At 28.7% G+C, this 16,179-nt stretch overlaps 1 protein-coding gene across 5 annotated transcripts; it reads left to right on the plus strand.

Annotated features, from left to right (window-relative positions):
- The first annotated feature begins 376 nt into the window (after positions 1–376).
- LOC119680078 (protein aubergine-like) lies at positions 377–12,155 on the plus strand. Of its 5 annotated transcripts, XM_038092718.1 has the most exons (15): positions 667–770; positions 1,348–1,388; positions 4,725–4,840; positions 4,985–5,141; positions 5,242–5,370; positions 5,447–5,473; positions 5,554–5,574; positions 5,680–6,173; positions 6,657–6,849; positions 6,910–7,037; positions 9,683–9,837; positions 9,907–10,004; positions 10,065–10,296; positions 11,030–11,140; positions 11,202–12,155. In XM_038092718.1, the coding sequence occupies exons 3-15, from the start codon at positions 4,739–4,741 to the stop codon at positions 12,103–12,105; spliced, it is 2,751 nt and encodes a 916-aa protein (XP_037948646.1). In that variant the 5' UTR covers positions 667–770; positions 1,348–1,388; positions 4,725–4,738; the 3' UTR covers positions 12,106–12,155. The 5 variants fall into 5 exon arrangements, with proteins under 5 accessions (XP_037948645.1, XP_037948642.1, XP_037948646.1 ...); XM_038092714.1 differs by lacking the exon at positions 667–770 and adding an exon at positions 400–416 and having other exon boundaries at positions 9,907–10,296; positions 11,202–12,105; XM_038092716.1 differs by having other exon boundaries at positions 9,907–10,296.
- Positions 12,156–16,179: the final 4,024 nt, after the last annotated feature.

A 16,179-nucleotide genomic window follows, 5' to 3' on the forward strand; every position in this document is an offset into this window, starting at 1 on the left:
TCTGTTTGATGCCTCCGTGTAACTTAAAACTTTGCCCAAAATAATATTTTTATCCTATGACTAGTACCAATAAATTAAATTAAACAAAAGGAAATGTTTATTTAAAAGAATATAGTAAAATAATTTTTATTTTTAAAAAATAATATATGTGTGTTGTGATAATATTATTTATATAATGTATAATACTTTTGCTTTGCGGCAAAATATGGACCTTCCACACAGTATAATTGATAAAATCTGTTATATGTCAATTGTGATATTTTGTGTATAGATTTTAGGTCAAGTTTGGTAATGCCATTTTTTGAAATATCGAGTATATTCCTTTATTGCAATTGAATATAGGTTCTCATTCAATCTTTTGCGTTTGTCAAGTTATAACACACGTTTGAGTTTAATTTCTTTCTAAATTACTAAAGGTAAGCTGAATATTTTTATTAATTTTATTATTTTTATAAAAATTATATATAAAATAATATATATATATGTATTTGTTGTGTTATTGTAACAAATATTAATTGTTATATTTTGTTATAATTTAATGCTATATTAATTATATTTGTTAATTAGTTATTTTTTTCAAATATTGAAAGAGTCATATCTAGATTTTATATTGAACTTTCATTTCCGTTTCATGCGGTTTTTATGCATTTGATTCGCTTGTAAGATTTCTTGTAAGAAAATAACGCGCCTTCTTATTAGTTAATTCGCGGTTGAACTTCGGAAGTGCAAGTGGGCGAAAATATTACCGTGGAAATTTTTAATTGCTGCAAGTGAGAGCAATTAATAATAGTTGTGATTTAGCTTTTTTTTCGGAAATTTTGCAATCTGTGAAGTTTTACTAAAGTTTAATGATCAAAATTGTTTAATTTGCATTTCTATCAATAAATGCTTCTAATAGATTTAAAGTGTGGATTCTTAGAATTAAATTAAAGTACCACTAAATTCACTCTTCAAATGTATAAATATGTGTGATTATATTTGTGGACAATAGTGCTAATATTATTGTTTAAAAATATTATTAAATTTTTGTTTCAAGTATTGTTGTAAACAATTTCACAATAACAATTTTTTCAAATTTCAAAAAAATAATAGTTTGAAGTATTTATTGCTAATTATTTTGTGAGCTGCTCATTTTTGCATTGGATTTCATTAAATTAGTATTTTATTGAAATTATATATATGATTTAGTAGATAGTTAATTAATATTAAATATTGTAAAAGTGACATTTTGAATTTTATGAAGACAAAAAAATGCGGCATTGTAACTACTTCGTTAGTTTTCGGCTCTGTTCGTACGTATAGCACCTAACTTTGCTAATTATTTTTTCTTTTTCGGAATACTTTCAGAGCAAGTTCAGTACGTGGAGTGTTCGGTGAAGTTGGCTGAGGTATTTTTTCAAAAGTCTAATTCGATTCTAATTGTTAACAAAAATATAAGAAATTTTCAAAAAAAAAACATTTGCATAAACTTAATCTACAAGTACACGGTATTATTATATATTTAAAATATTAGTGCTGTATATAAACTAGATTATATATTATATTAGTTGATTATTACAATTAGTTTCTGGACAAATGCAGTGTCATTATTTGCTTTTGTACTATGAAACATGTTAAATTACTGTAGTACTTAAAATTTATTAGTCGTTAATTTAATGGTAGAAATAAACTTTTTACCATAAGGAAAGAATCAGTCTTCAGTAATATTATTGAAGTGTTTGTTTGATGTATACGAATATAATTTCACAATATTTTACAATTTTAAAGTATTTTCGCAACTAGTGTAGTATGTAGAGTTCGCTTTCATCGTAAGTTCCCGATTCATTTCGTTTTGTTTCTTTCCGCCATTTTGTTTTACGATTATCTGTCCTTTCGTTGTTTAGTGTGTTATGTGCTTTTTGATTTTCGCAAATTCTTATGTGTGCAACTTAGTTTTTCTACTAACCGTGAATTATTATTAATGTATTAATATGTCAATTTTATTTTTTTAACTAGATATCATATTAATTGCTAGCTTCAAAATTATTCCGGCAGTGCTATAAACTAATTACTGTAAAAAGTTATTTTCCAAATTGGTAGGGATATATACGCTATACAGATGTCCATCTAGCATAACATTACCACTTTTGTAATCAGTGTATTGGAATTTACAGACTAATTACTGCTTTAGGGCTGAGTTAGTCGGTAGATACTGTAAGAACTTAAATTCACAACCATCCAAACCTGTCTATTTGATAGGAACGAAATTAACAAAATTCGCCGCTTTTGTTCATTCCGTTCCTATCAAATACAAAGGTGTGGTTGATTGTGTATTTCTCTATGGCTTAAGTTCTTACGGTACGTACCGACTAAGTGAGCCTTTATATAGTAGCCTTTATACATTGAAAGCAATAATAAATGCTGTGGTAATCGATGAATTTATCGCCTGTGTAACATGCCTTTAACATTTGAAAGTAAGAACAAATATTAAATTGCCGTTAATTTGGTCGCCTCATCATCATTTTGGCATCACAGTCCATGATGGACCATTGCCTCCTCTACAATACGCCTCCATTCATCTCTGCATATCGTGATTTGCAAGAATTATCAGTAAAAATCTGTTATATGTTTGGTAGATTATTTCTATGAAGTCAGTTTGTGCTTATATAACACGATCTTTCTGCTGACTATTGTTAGGAATGTTGTATCAGAAGCCAGTATTTTATTTTTATTTTCAATAAATATCGAAATTAGCGTCTAGTTTTAAGGTATTTTTTATTAAAATATTAATGGCATAGCGAAGTTTCTGTTTCTGTTTCTGTTTTAATAAAAAAAATATTTAATAATCGGAAAAGTAGTGTACAATTATCAGTTTTTGTATGTATTTATATATTTAAAATATGTAACAGTTTGCAACTATAGCTAATAATGATAGCAATAAGCTGTATAAAGTAAATAAAACCTTAAGTTTAAATGGAAATATTTGATATATATTAAATTAAATTGATAATAAGATAGTTTTTGCAATCATTATTTATAACATTCATTTTTTATATTATATATTATTTTAATCGGAAATAAAAGATTTGTTATATTTAAAGACTAGCTTCCTGGTCAGTTTTTATGTTGTCATATATTTATAAAGTAATTCGTTCGATTTAGAGAATTAAAGAAAATACAAATTTATTTTTATTAAATTTTAATTATTATTTTAATGAACACTGTACACCGTTGTCAAGTTATCGGTTAATAAGTATTTCAATTGGATGTTAGTACTTAGTACTAGGCTAAAAATTGTGCAATTTTGTTAAACCAGCAATTTCTTTTTTTAAAAATTATTACAACACAAAAACTTACCAACATATTATATAACATTTAAAATAATGTTTTTTTTTTGCATTTTGATTATATTTTTATTCTTAATAGCTATACGCGCTGTATTTCTTTTTTCACAAATTCTCTAATAATAAATTGTGGCTTGATTATATTATAGTTCAACGTTTATTTAAAATACTATTTTTAATATACAGTATACGCAATGTATATATATATATTCTTATATAAATTTATGTACCATAAATTACAATTATTTTCTTTTAAAGTGTATTTTTATATTTCTCTTTATATAATATTTATATATAAATTTCTTGTATATTCATTACTTATATATATAATTTTTATTTATAAATTACATTAAATTATTTGTATATTGATACAATTCTTGTGATAATTTTTACAAACTTACCCACTTTTTCTAGAAAAAATAAAAGGTTCTAAAATTCTGTTCATAATTGTTTTGTTTTTGGTTCTGACTTTATTATTATCGTATAAAATTGTGCTATCCAACTTTTTCTTAGATTTTATTGCAGATATAAATCTCAATAGATTTACAAAATTTGTTTCCATAAAAACCAATAGTATATTTTTTACAGTTAAACATAAATATTAGTAAATTCAAAATCCTAGGCTTTCAAGTTATTTCTAATTAGTGCCACTGATCTTAACTTGGATTTGACAATTCGATTTTGAATTTTTTCTACTTCACCCTGTATACCCTGAGGATTTTATTAATAAGTCTTTATATTTTGTTAATAAAAATTCATATTGCATTTTGCATTAATTGTGACTGAAAAATATATTTTAATAAATATCTTTTTATTGGTTAATTGTTTATTAGCATAAAATTAGCAAATATTTTAATCAAATTTAATATAATTACGATTGGAAAAAATTATAATGTGCTGAAGTTTAGGTTATGACGACGACGGTGCTTATAGAAATCCACCTATTCCTATTGACCCATTGTGTTACTGTACCAAAATTGGAGAGTTTTGAATAATCCATTTTTAATTCAAATTTAAATTTTTGCTATCCTTATATGTACAATTATACTCGTATATTATTTTTGTGTTGATTTTTCAATATAATAGCAAACATATGAAATAATTAAAATTTATTTTTTTATTTTATATATTATAATTGAAAAATTTACTATAATATTAAACAATTAACCAAAAAATTAAGTATAAAATTAAAACATTTTAGTATAAAACATATATATTCATTATATTAAAATATTATTGTAGATTGAATCCTTTATAAATATCCTAAATCTAATCCATCCTCATCACATCACATTTTCTCTCATTCAATTATTTTGTTGATGATAGTTTTAAAAGAAGTAAAACGTAAATTTGTAAATATCATTTATTTTAAAAATAAGTATTTTCTTCTTTTTAATATAGGTATATACTGTATAATGTCTCTTCAACCAAGCGTAAGACCACGTGTTCGTGTTCCTTCACCTCAACTTATGGGAAAAGTTGGTATTCGTCCTGTCATGACGTTTACGGGTCCCAGGGTTAGTATATCATTATTACTTTTGAACAGTTTCAAAAAAATAAATCAAAAAATATATATAATAAAAATATTTTATTATAAAAATATATTTAATAAATAAAACCTAATAAATATAAACCACAATAATTATCAAATTTTATTATAGATGTCTTTTCGACCAAGGATTCCACCTTCTGTTAACGTTGTTAATAGACCATCGGTAATTGCTGATACCTTTAAGCCACGCGGCGGTTCAATTTCTGTTCGTCCAAGGGCAATATTAGCATCACCCCAGGCTGCAAAGCCTGATTCTAATGATTCTGGTATTAAGACACGATATATGTTATTTATTTTTAGTACATTTATTTCAACCAAGTAAAAATAAGTATTAAATATATTCTAATTTTTATTTTTCTATATAAGTACCAAATTTGATTCGTCGTATTTTAATATCTCCATCTATTCCGCACTCGCCTTCAAATTTGTCGTCATTTTCGTCAACTTCAACTTCATCATCTAGTTGTACTCAAATTGAAAATTCCATAGCTAATCGTAATGTTTTTTTTTAACTTTTTTGTATTTAGTTTTTAGAAAATTAATAAAATATTTTTTTTATTATTTACTATAGTTGGTGTTGTTGCTGCTAAGCCGAGAGGTAATTTTGAAATAAATATGTTTTTAAGTTAAACACTTTACCAATTATTTCTTAAATTTTTTCTTTCAAAATAATTCTAGGCAAAGGGCATGGAGGACGTGGTATTTATAATATTTTATAAGAATATAAATAAAATACAAAATACTATATATAACATAATTTTTTTGTTTAATACATAATTTTGTTTGTTTTTTGTTTCTAATTAGGTGGACGTAATCGTGGTGGCCCGCATACACCGTTGTTGGATTCCTTGTTTACACGGCCACAAACTTGTGTTTCCAAAATGGGTGAAACTGGACGCCATGTTACTGTTGATACGAACTATTTCAAGATCTTAAAGAAACCCGAATGGAACATTTATCAATATAGAGTAGATTTTGTACCGGAAATAGATATGAGCTTTGTTCGTCGTACATTAATTCTCCAACATAAAGCAAAACTTGGTGGATATATATTTGATGGGACAATGCTTTTTACTACTAATGATTTAAGAGGCACTAAAAAGGGTCATTATCATGAATTCCATCTAACGTCTGAGTATCGTGATGGAAAGACAGTGCTTATTAAAATTAAACATGTTGGTATTGTCGATGCAAATGAGGCTCAACTGTTCCAAGTATTGAATTTAATCTTACGTCAATCAATGGGTGGACTGGATTTACAACAAATAGCTCGTCACTTTTTTGATCCTTATGCTAAGGTAAATGTGAATACAATTTTTTTTATATTTAATAATGCAACTACTAAATATTCTTAGGACTAACAAGAATTTTTAGTTTGATAAATTATAAATGTTTAAGCTAAGGTTTTATTACTTAATGAGATCAAAGGGAGATATTATACGTTTTAATCTCTGTGCTGAGTCAGTTGCGTTGATTAATTGACTAAATGATTACATAAATTATAAAAATTATTGACACGAAGAAAATTAAATCTTTGTGATTAATCCAAGAAGTTTACTTTAAAGTACAATTTTTTAAAAATCAAACTGAAGCAGAATATTTAACATTTATCAAAATCCTTTGCCCAAATTATGAATCAAATTCATTGATTATTCAGACCTATATATTACTACTCTTACTTTGTAATGTTCTCAAATTTATATTAGATATATTCATTTTAAAATAAACATATATCATATATAAATATATATTTATTTCACACCTAATATGTATACTTACAGATTAGCATTGACCCGTATCATATAGAAATCTGGCCAGGTTATATTACATCCATTCGTCAACATGAGCGGGATATTCTTCTCTGCACTGAGATTACACATAAAGTTATGCGCACCGATACTCTTTACACCATACTTCGTCAACTAACGGTCGAAACTAAAGACTATCAAAAAGCTTTTAAGACTGAAGTTATAGGTAAGCAACAGACATAATCTATGTTATACATATGAATACATGGATCTTATTTTATTTTAGGTTCTATTGTGTTGACGGACTATAACAATAAAACTTATCGTATAACTGACGTTGATTTTACGAGTTCTCCTCTATCGACATTTTCATTGAAAGATACAAAAGTTTCATTTGCTGAATATTTTAAATCGGTAAGTTTAGGTTTCACATATATACAATTATTACTATAAATAAAACCAATTATTATTATGTACAATAATAAAACAAATTGGGAACAAATAGTTCCCATTCTTTTAATAATTTATTATAATCCGTCTTAGCAATTTACCAGTAGTTAAGTAGTACAAGTATTAAAGTACGACTATTATTAACAACTATTGCGATTATTATAACAGTAGGAAGCTGATAGCTATAAATTAAAAAATCTAGTAAGAGTTCATATTCTGATTTAAATAAGGCTAAAATAGTTCTTTGCACCCTTTACAATTGTATAACGATCCTATGCTTCTCATAGGAGTTAAAATTTATATATATAATTTATATATATAATTTACATATGTAATTCATATGTTTAATTTATATATATAATTTATATATATTCAATTGTATTACATTGAATAATATAATATAATATTATAAATCATAATGTAGTTTGATAGTGTACATTATTAGAAGACATAACTATTTTATGTAGGTATCCAAAGGAACAAAACTTACCATATTTACAATTTTTAAAACTCTCATTTGAGCACGACAAACTTTTCTATCACATACGTCCTACGTCCAAAAGGACCGAGGTGCTTTTCGGGATGTTTTTTCAATTACCACGCCACCAAAAAACAGCACCAGAGGTTGAAATTGAAGACCCAATCCTTGCTTTATGGACTCTTTCAAACAAATTATCCTTCCAGCTAAGTTAAGTTTAGAGTTGAGTATGAGACCCAGATATTCTTGTTTAAGCTATTTTTATCTTGGTTAAGAAAAAGAAAGAAATTATAGGCCTACTAGTAAAGAGTATTAACTCATTTTTATGTTGAGTTAGTTATAAAACCATATTCACCATATCATTTTTTTTAGTGACTGACAAAGAGTTAATAATATTAGATAGCAACTGTGAAAATTTGTTCAATGCGTTGATAGCATATTCGTTCACATAAAAAAGTTATAGCTCTGCATCCAAATTATTTCAACATTATTATTTTATCATCATTGATTGCAGTGACGATTGCTCTAAGGTGCGGAGGTGTGCGGTGAACACCCTAACATAATTTGCAAAATGTCAAATAACATAGGTATATAAATTTATTAAGTATCTTCACATCAACAATTATTATTATTTATTACATTTCCATATATATATTTTTAAAGTTTTAGCAAAAACAATTAAATATAATTGTCTATGAAAACTCAATCAATTTGCTTCTGTTAGCGGCTATACTTGTTAGTTGTGCTCATATATTAACAGGTCAAATCACAGAACATTTCTATTATATTTCGTCTCTCCCCTTTGTGTGCAAACAATTTGGCCGCACATTCATACGTTGCATATGAACAAAATAATATGCGTGTGCTCCCGTTCGTAATATCAGAAATAGAGATTTATATAGTGGGAATTGTATGAGAGTAATTTTCTGTTCTATTCGAATATTAACTGCATGCATACGAATCCAACATGATGATTTGCCAAAGTGGTTGCATGAGCGGCTGAAGTTTGCAGCTCATCTCACCATACATTTCTATCACATTTCGTCTCTCCCCTTTTAACAGTAGCACCCACGAATTTCTGCCGCTTACTGTGCGGAGTACTTGTCCGCACATTTATACGTTGCAAGTGGGTTTGATTTTGTTTGATCACTGGATAAATATGTATGGTTCTGAGTTAAAACTCTTGTTTGAAAAAAGTTGATTTGATGTTACGAGAATTATGTGAAAAGTTTTGTTTCTTCCATATTGATATAATATTAAACTTATATATAAATTATTAATTTAATTTATTTGATATGTTATTTTGTTAATGAATTGTTAATATAATATTGTGAATATATTGTTGCCTAATATAATATAGTTATTATTAATAAAACATCTCATATATTTTAATTTAAGTGGTACATGTAAAAACAACATTAAAGAAGGGCCGCACACCCTTCCAGATAGAGCACGCGTCGTCACTGATTGATTGTCATTATTACTATTAATTATCATCATTTTTATTATTAATGATCATTATCACCGATTATCATTTTTATTATTAATACTCATTATCACTGATTATCATTACTATTATTATTAATTAATATAATCACTTATTATCGTTTTTATTATTATTATTTATTATTATTATCGTTTCTATAAATAATTATTGTTAATATTATTTTTTTTAATTACCAATATTAATAATTATTGTTCTTATTATTATTTTTAATTATTATTATTATTAATTATTATTATTATTAATTATTATTATTATTAATTATTAATATTATTATTAATTATTATTATTATTAATTATTATTATTATTAATTATTATTATTATTAATTATTATTATTATTAAGTATTGTTATTATTATTATTATTATTATTATTATTATTATTATTATTATTATTATTATTATTATTATTATTAAGTATTGTTGTTCTTATTATTAATTATCATTATTATTACTATTATTATTCATTATATATTTCATCACTATTCTCATTATTAATTAAACAAATAAATGATGTATTATAATGTTCGAATTGTGAAAGATAATCTAATATAAAAGATTTTAGATATATATACATATTTATAGTACATATACTAATGCACCTTTGAAATGTTCCAATATTTGTAGCGTTATAATCTAATCATAACCGACTCCAGTCAACCAATGTTAATATCGAAACCAACCAATAAGCATATACGTGGTGGTCAAGAAGAATTTATCTCATTGATTCCTGAGTTCACGCGTGCAACTGGTATAACTGATCATATGAGAACAAATATTCGGTAAGTAATATTTTTTCTGTTATAACAACAGATGAACTGTTAACATATGCCTTTGGTATTTTATTTTAGTTTCATGAAATCGATGAGCGATCATACTCGGCTCAATCCGGAAATGAGACTTCAACGCTTGAGAAATTTCAACGAACGTCTCAATTCTTCTGCTAAAAGTACAGAGGTTCTTAAAGAGTGGAATATGAAATTGGATAATGATTTACTTAAAATTCCAGCACGTATTTTACCCTGTGAAAAAATCTTACTAGGTCATGGTGTTCGGTATATATGTGATGAGAAAGCTAACTGGACCCGCGAGTTCCGAAACTGTTCAATGTTTTGTAATGCCGAAATAAGTCGTTGGCAAGTAATCCTCCCATCACGTTGTTGTCGTGAAACTCAATTGTTTGTTCAAATGTGTATTAAAGTAGCAAGAAATATGAGTTTAGTAGTGGCCACACCAAAATAGTAAGTACTTATAAATAACTATAAATTATATCATTTAATATTAAAGACGAAAAGGTATTAATATTTTTATATACATTGAATTTATTTATTGAATGTTTTTGCTTAAAGACTAACAATAAGTATTTGAACCTTAAAACTACTTATATATATGTTTATCAAGTCAATTGATTCCTTGTCAGTAATATTGCAGGAAACTGCAATGTTTAGTTTAGTTGTATTTGTGAAGGGAATGAACATTGTCACTTGTTTGAGAATTTTTTAAGAGGACTCTAAATATGACGACAAGCTTGAATAACCTAATATGCGATTTTTCCGAATGTTGTGGGCCTGAAACGGGCGGCAGTAAAATTTGTTCTGTTGCTTCTACAACAGTTCAAGAAAAACTTACTCTTGCTTTATTACCCAAGCCATTCTAACATTCTTGTCTCCATTCATGGCACTTTATAACTTAAAAACCGTTTAACAATGTACTTCAATAAAGTATGGAATGAAATAAAGAAATTAAGATAAATACGAGATCATATCTCATAACTTTAACAATTCGACGCCTGTCATTAAATATACTTGACGTTATGGAAAATCAGAATATTCACCTTCAGAGTGTAATTTAAACTTTATTAAATGCACCTGCTCAGTGCGCATTAATAGTTTAACAAGAAATTGTCTTAGAAATAATTAATTAGAAATAATTAACCTTAAATTTATTTGCTTTGTTTGTTTTTAACTTATATAGCATTGAAATGGATGACGATCGTAACAACTCTTATACAACTGCAGTGGAAATGGCAACCTCAGAGGATCCTCAAATTTTAATGATTGTTATTCAACAACCCAACGAGGAAAAGTAAATATATACGAATAATATACATATATCTATATAATTTCATTATTATAATATGTTCCAGGTACTCTGTCATTAAAAAGAAGTGTTGCATCGATCGACCTGTAGCTTCACAAGTTGTTACTATGAAAATGATAGCACCTACTTCAGAAAAAAGTGCAGGTTTAATGTCAATCGCTACTAAAGTTGTCATACAAATGAACGCCAAACTACGTGGTATACCATGGATGATTGATCTACCACTCAAAGGTCTAATGACAATTGGATTTGATGTTTGTCATTCTTCTAAGGATAAGAATACCTCATATAGCGCCCTTGTTGCCACAATGGATGTCCGCAGTTCATCAAGATATTTTTCGGCTGTTAGTAAGCACCAAAAATTTCAAGAGCTTTCAAATGATATTATACTGCATTTCACATTCGCTTTGAGAGCATATAGAAATGAACACGGATCTTTGCCTGAACGCATTTTATTTTATCGTGATGGTGTCGGCGATGGTCAACTGCATCAAGTAGTAAATACTGAGCTTAACCATTTACGAATCAAGGCACAAGAAATCTATGAAGCGGCTGGAAAACATGAAATTGGACCACGTTTAGCTTTCATAGTTGTTTCCAAACGTTTAAATACTCGCTACTTTTTCAGCAATAATAATCCACCACCAGGAACAGTCGTTGATGATGTTATAACATTGCCGGAACGTTATGATTTCTTCATAGTTTCGCAAAGTGTGCGTCAGGGTACGGTTTCTCCTACGAGTTATAATGTAATTTATGATACCATGGGTCTCACACCAGATCGTATACAAATGCTCACATACAAAATGACGCACATGTACTATAACTACACAGGTACCTGTCGTGTCCCGGCTGTTTGTCAGTATGCGCATAAGTTAGCTTATTTAGTTGCTGAAAGCATACATTGTCCACCCTCTCAATTACATGAAAGAAATTTATACTTTTTGTAAAAGTATCTTAATTTTTAATTTCTTTCACATTTTATTATTTCACATTTAATTAGATCCTTAATTATACGATTATATAATTAATTCCATGATTATATAATTAATTACGCGATTATTGAATTAATTACATAAATATGTAATTAATTACTTAAATTTAATATAATAAAATTACATAACACACATTTAATTACATTATTAATTACACAAATTATTACTTAATTCATTACACAATTGAAGATTAAATTTAACTTACGTGGTTAAGTATAAAAACGGACTTCATTTCAGATTTCATCAAATTATCAATAATAATTTAATGAAATTTGCATTGAGTTTTATTAACTTAGTATAAAGTATAAAGTATAATATCGGTTTTAATTATTCAATAGTTGCAATGTATTATGGCAATAGTTAACTATACCAATGGTCGAGAACTACAGTACATGTTTACTACAGTGTAGTTTAGTAGTTCCGCCCACTGGTGTTACACAAAGTTTTACACTTACGCCCATGTGTCATTCAGCTCAGCTGTTTTGTTTGAGGAGAAAACCGACCGACGCATTTTTTTTCTGCCCTGACCTACTAAACATTTTGCAAATTCAAATACAAATATTAAAATTTTGTAATTTTAATATTATTAATATTATTGTTATTAACAATTATGAACGTTGATAAAACTTGTTTAAAATATTTATGTAAAAATAATGAGAAATTCTTATAAATTTTTCTAGAATATCTCAATATTTATGGTATAACTAAAGCTGTAAAATATTCACAATGTATTTAACAAATGTAACAAATGTAACAAATGTAACAAATGTTAAGTAACTACAAATAAAACATAAATTTTTAAACAAATTTAACATTTTTTATTAATAATAATAATAGTGTCTTTAATAAGGAGACTATTAGAAAGTGCTTAATGTTGGTGGATAAATCTTGTAGCTTGTATTTAACCTTTACAGTTCATCCAATTCTTTTACCTTGGGCTACTTGTTTAGCGGGAGGGATAGTTAGCTATTTCGTTGCCTTCATTTCCTTTACGTTCCTAAAATTTACCACAAGGGGTAACTTGGTTATGTTGTCCCAGTTTATTAAGCTGGTAAGACCTACTTAACTGTCAGATATTATATAGATTGTCAATCTATTTGTCTGTATTTTCAGATTTCAGTTGAAAGTCAATTTTGATCGTTCTGTATACCAGATTTGCAAACTATCATTTATAAAATTCATTTTTGCTGCCCTATTTTCTTAATTGAAAATGTTAATTTTAAGCTTTTTACAAAATTCATTTTTTTGGAATATGATCAAGTATCTTAAGGTACGGTATATTATCAAATACTATATACTTTATAGTGGCCTAACTATAAAGTATACTAAGAAAGTGCTCCGGCTAGAAAGGTATTTGATTCGGTACCCGCAGGTGGAAAACGCGGTAGAGGACGTCCGCATCTTCGGTGGAAGGACCAGGTGACCAACGATTTGGGGGCGCTCGGTACTACCAACTGGCGTCAGAAGGCAACTAACCGGGCTGACTGGCGGAGGCTACTCGACGCGGCCAAGGACGACACACGTCTGTAATGGCCAACCAAGTAAGTAAGTAACGTATACTCCTAAATATTTATTGTCCTGCTCAACATGTAACGACAAGTTTTGCTTGTTCTTTTGCTGGGGTAAACTCATCGGTTTGTCCTGGATCGTGACAACAAATTTTTACGAAATAAGGGACATAAACGTATTCACGCCTATAAGGAAAGGAACATAAACGTATTCACGCCTATAAAATTTAGTCGGAAATACATAAACGTATTCACGCTTATGTGGAATTTGGTTGGAAGTACATAAACGTATTCACGCTTACTCGAGGTTTACCTCCAACCGCTATTCAGAAACGAAAATCTCAAAGCTAAGAACAAGACACTGATATATAACCAAGTAATTCGTCAATCACTTCTATATGGTTGTGTAGCGTTCAGCAAAGCTTCAAACACTACTATTCACTGGCTAGAAATTGTACAAAGCCAGGCTGTGAGAAGACTTTTCAAAGTTTCATGGTAAATTAGGAAGAATGACATAATCAGGGACATTAAGATTGATCCCATCAAAAAATACATAAAGGATAGAGCCCTGAAATTAGGTATGCAGATCTGAGGTCAATTATTGCTTAGTCTTAGTCTGATGAAGTGATAAACAATAATCTAGTCAAGGTGTAGAGAGGGGTTTTGAAGAAACCTCGAGTTAAGAAAGAGTATAAGTGCTTAAGTGCACTAGCTCAAAACAGCTTCAACATAATAATTAATGTAAGTTAATTATAAAAAAAAAGAAATTGTTGACGCGGTTTTCTTGATAGTTAGCTGCTTTAAGGTGTCTACGATGATTGCTGAAAGTTCTCCAGCGTGCTTCTTATGACTTGGGATGTTGATCACTAAGTGTCTTTCCTGAACAAATGCGTTGTCTTATATACGCATTCGACCAAACGGTAGTGTAGCGCAAAGCTTAGTTTACAGCTGGCTGTTTTGCGCTTTCACCGCAGTTCTTTTAATAATGATTTAATGATATCGATTTCATAGTATCGATATGATGATCGACACTTCCGTGCTAGTGTTTTGCAGAGTATCTGTAAATAATTATAAAATAATAATTAATAAAAATGTAAATAATTAATAAGAGTTTAGATAAATATGCGAGAGAAAAAGATATGTTGGAGATGTTATTGTTGTTATATATGTATATATTATGTACTTTGTATATAACAGCACAAACTGTATATAACAGTTGCATCAGATGTCTGCACCTAGCAGTATGCCAACATTCAGCATAACGAAGAGTGAATCGCAGCCGAAAACAAATGAGACGCATAAAGCAGCGTGGACTAAAGTCACTCGAAACAGAAGCAAAGAAGCACCTGCCAAAGTAAGAGAGAAGCGCACACGTCCAGAAGCAATAATTGTCCATAAAAAGGGTGAAGCAAGCTATGCCGATATGCTTAAGATGTTAAAGTCGAGCTCTGAATTGGCAGAATTGGGTTGAACTGTAAATAAAATTCGAACAACTACGAAAGGTGAACTTTGTTGATTCTTAAGCGCGGATCTGAAGTGGATGCAAACAAGCATAAAGGTAACATTGCAGAAGCGCTCCATGATTTGCTGATATACATATATTAAGCCAGCAAACCATAATTGAATGTCATGACCTAGACGAGACGACAACAGTTTCAGATGATTGTACCGCCATTGGAAACCAATTTCCTAATATTAAAAGTATGAAGCCAGAAGTGGTAAAAGTAATTCGCCCTTCACGGTATGGGACATACAATGCGAGATTGGTTCTACCCACACGCGACGCTAAAATTCTAATTAATGTTGGGCACATTCGGATTGGCTGGGTAGTATGTAGAATTAGAGACTACCTACAACCAATTCGATGCTATAAATATCTAGAATATAATATAGGCATGTTTCAAAGTACTGCAAAATGATACCAACCGAGCAGGAGCATGCTTTAGGTGTGGTGATACAGGTCATAAAGCCAAATCTTGCGACAATTCACCCAGGTGTCTGCTATGTCCTGTCGAAAATAATAATCATGACATGTTAAATAAAAACTTTCCAGTTTACCAAACCGCTTGTAGAAAATTATATTTACATGGTTAAGTGCTTTCAAATCAACTTAAACCATTGTGAAGTTGCGCAAGACCTACTGATGATAACAGCAAATGATCTAACAGCAGAAGTTCTTTTAATTTCAGAACCGTTTAACGTCCCGGAGTGTGATGGTAGGTGGTGCAGAGATATAAGCGGTAAAGCGGCAATACATATCTGTGTCCATAAAAGCTATGAAATTATTGAGAGCAACCAGCCTAATGGCTTCGTATATGCAGAAATAGATGGCATACATTTTTACAGCTGCTATGTTTCACTTAACGACACCATAGAGGAATGCTTGATCACCTCGTAGAGAATGCAAAACAGAAAATACCATTAGTAATAACAGGGGTTTTGCACTCCTTTTGCTTTTGTTAATATTTTTCTGCTTAATGATGGCATTAACCATACTTTTGATAATGGCCGTTTCATATCA

The sequence above is a fragment of the Teleopsis dalmanni genome, chromosome 2, assembly GCF_002237135.1.
Source record: "Teleopsis dalmanni isolate 2A chromosome 2, ASM223713v2, whole genome shotgun sequence".
NCBI lineage: Eukaryota > Metazoa > Arthropoda > Insecta > Diptera > Diopsidae > Teleopsis > Teleopsis dalmanni.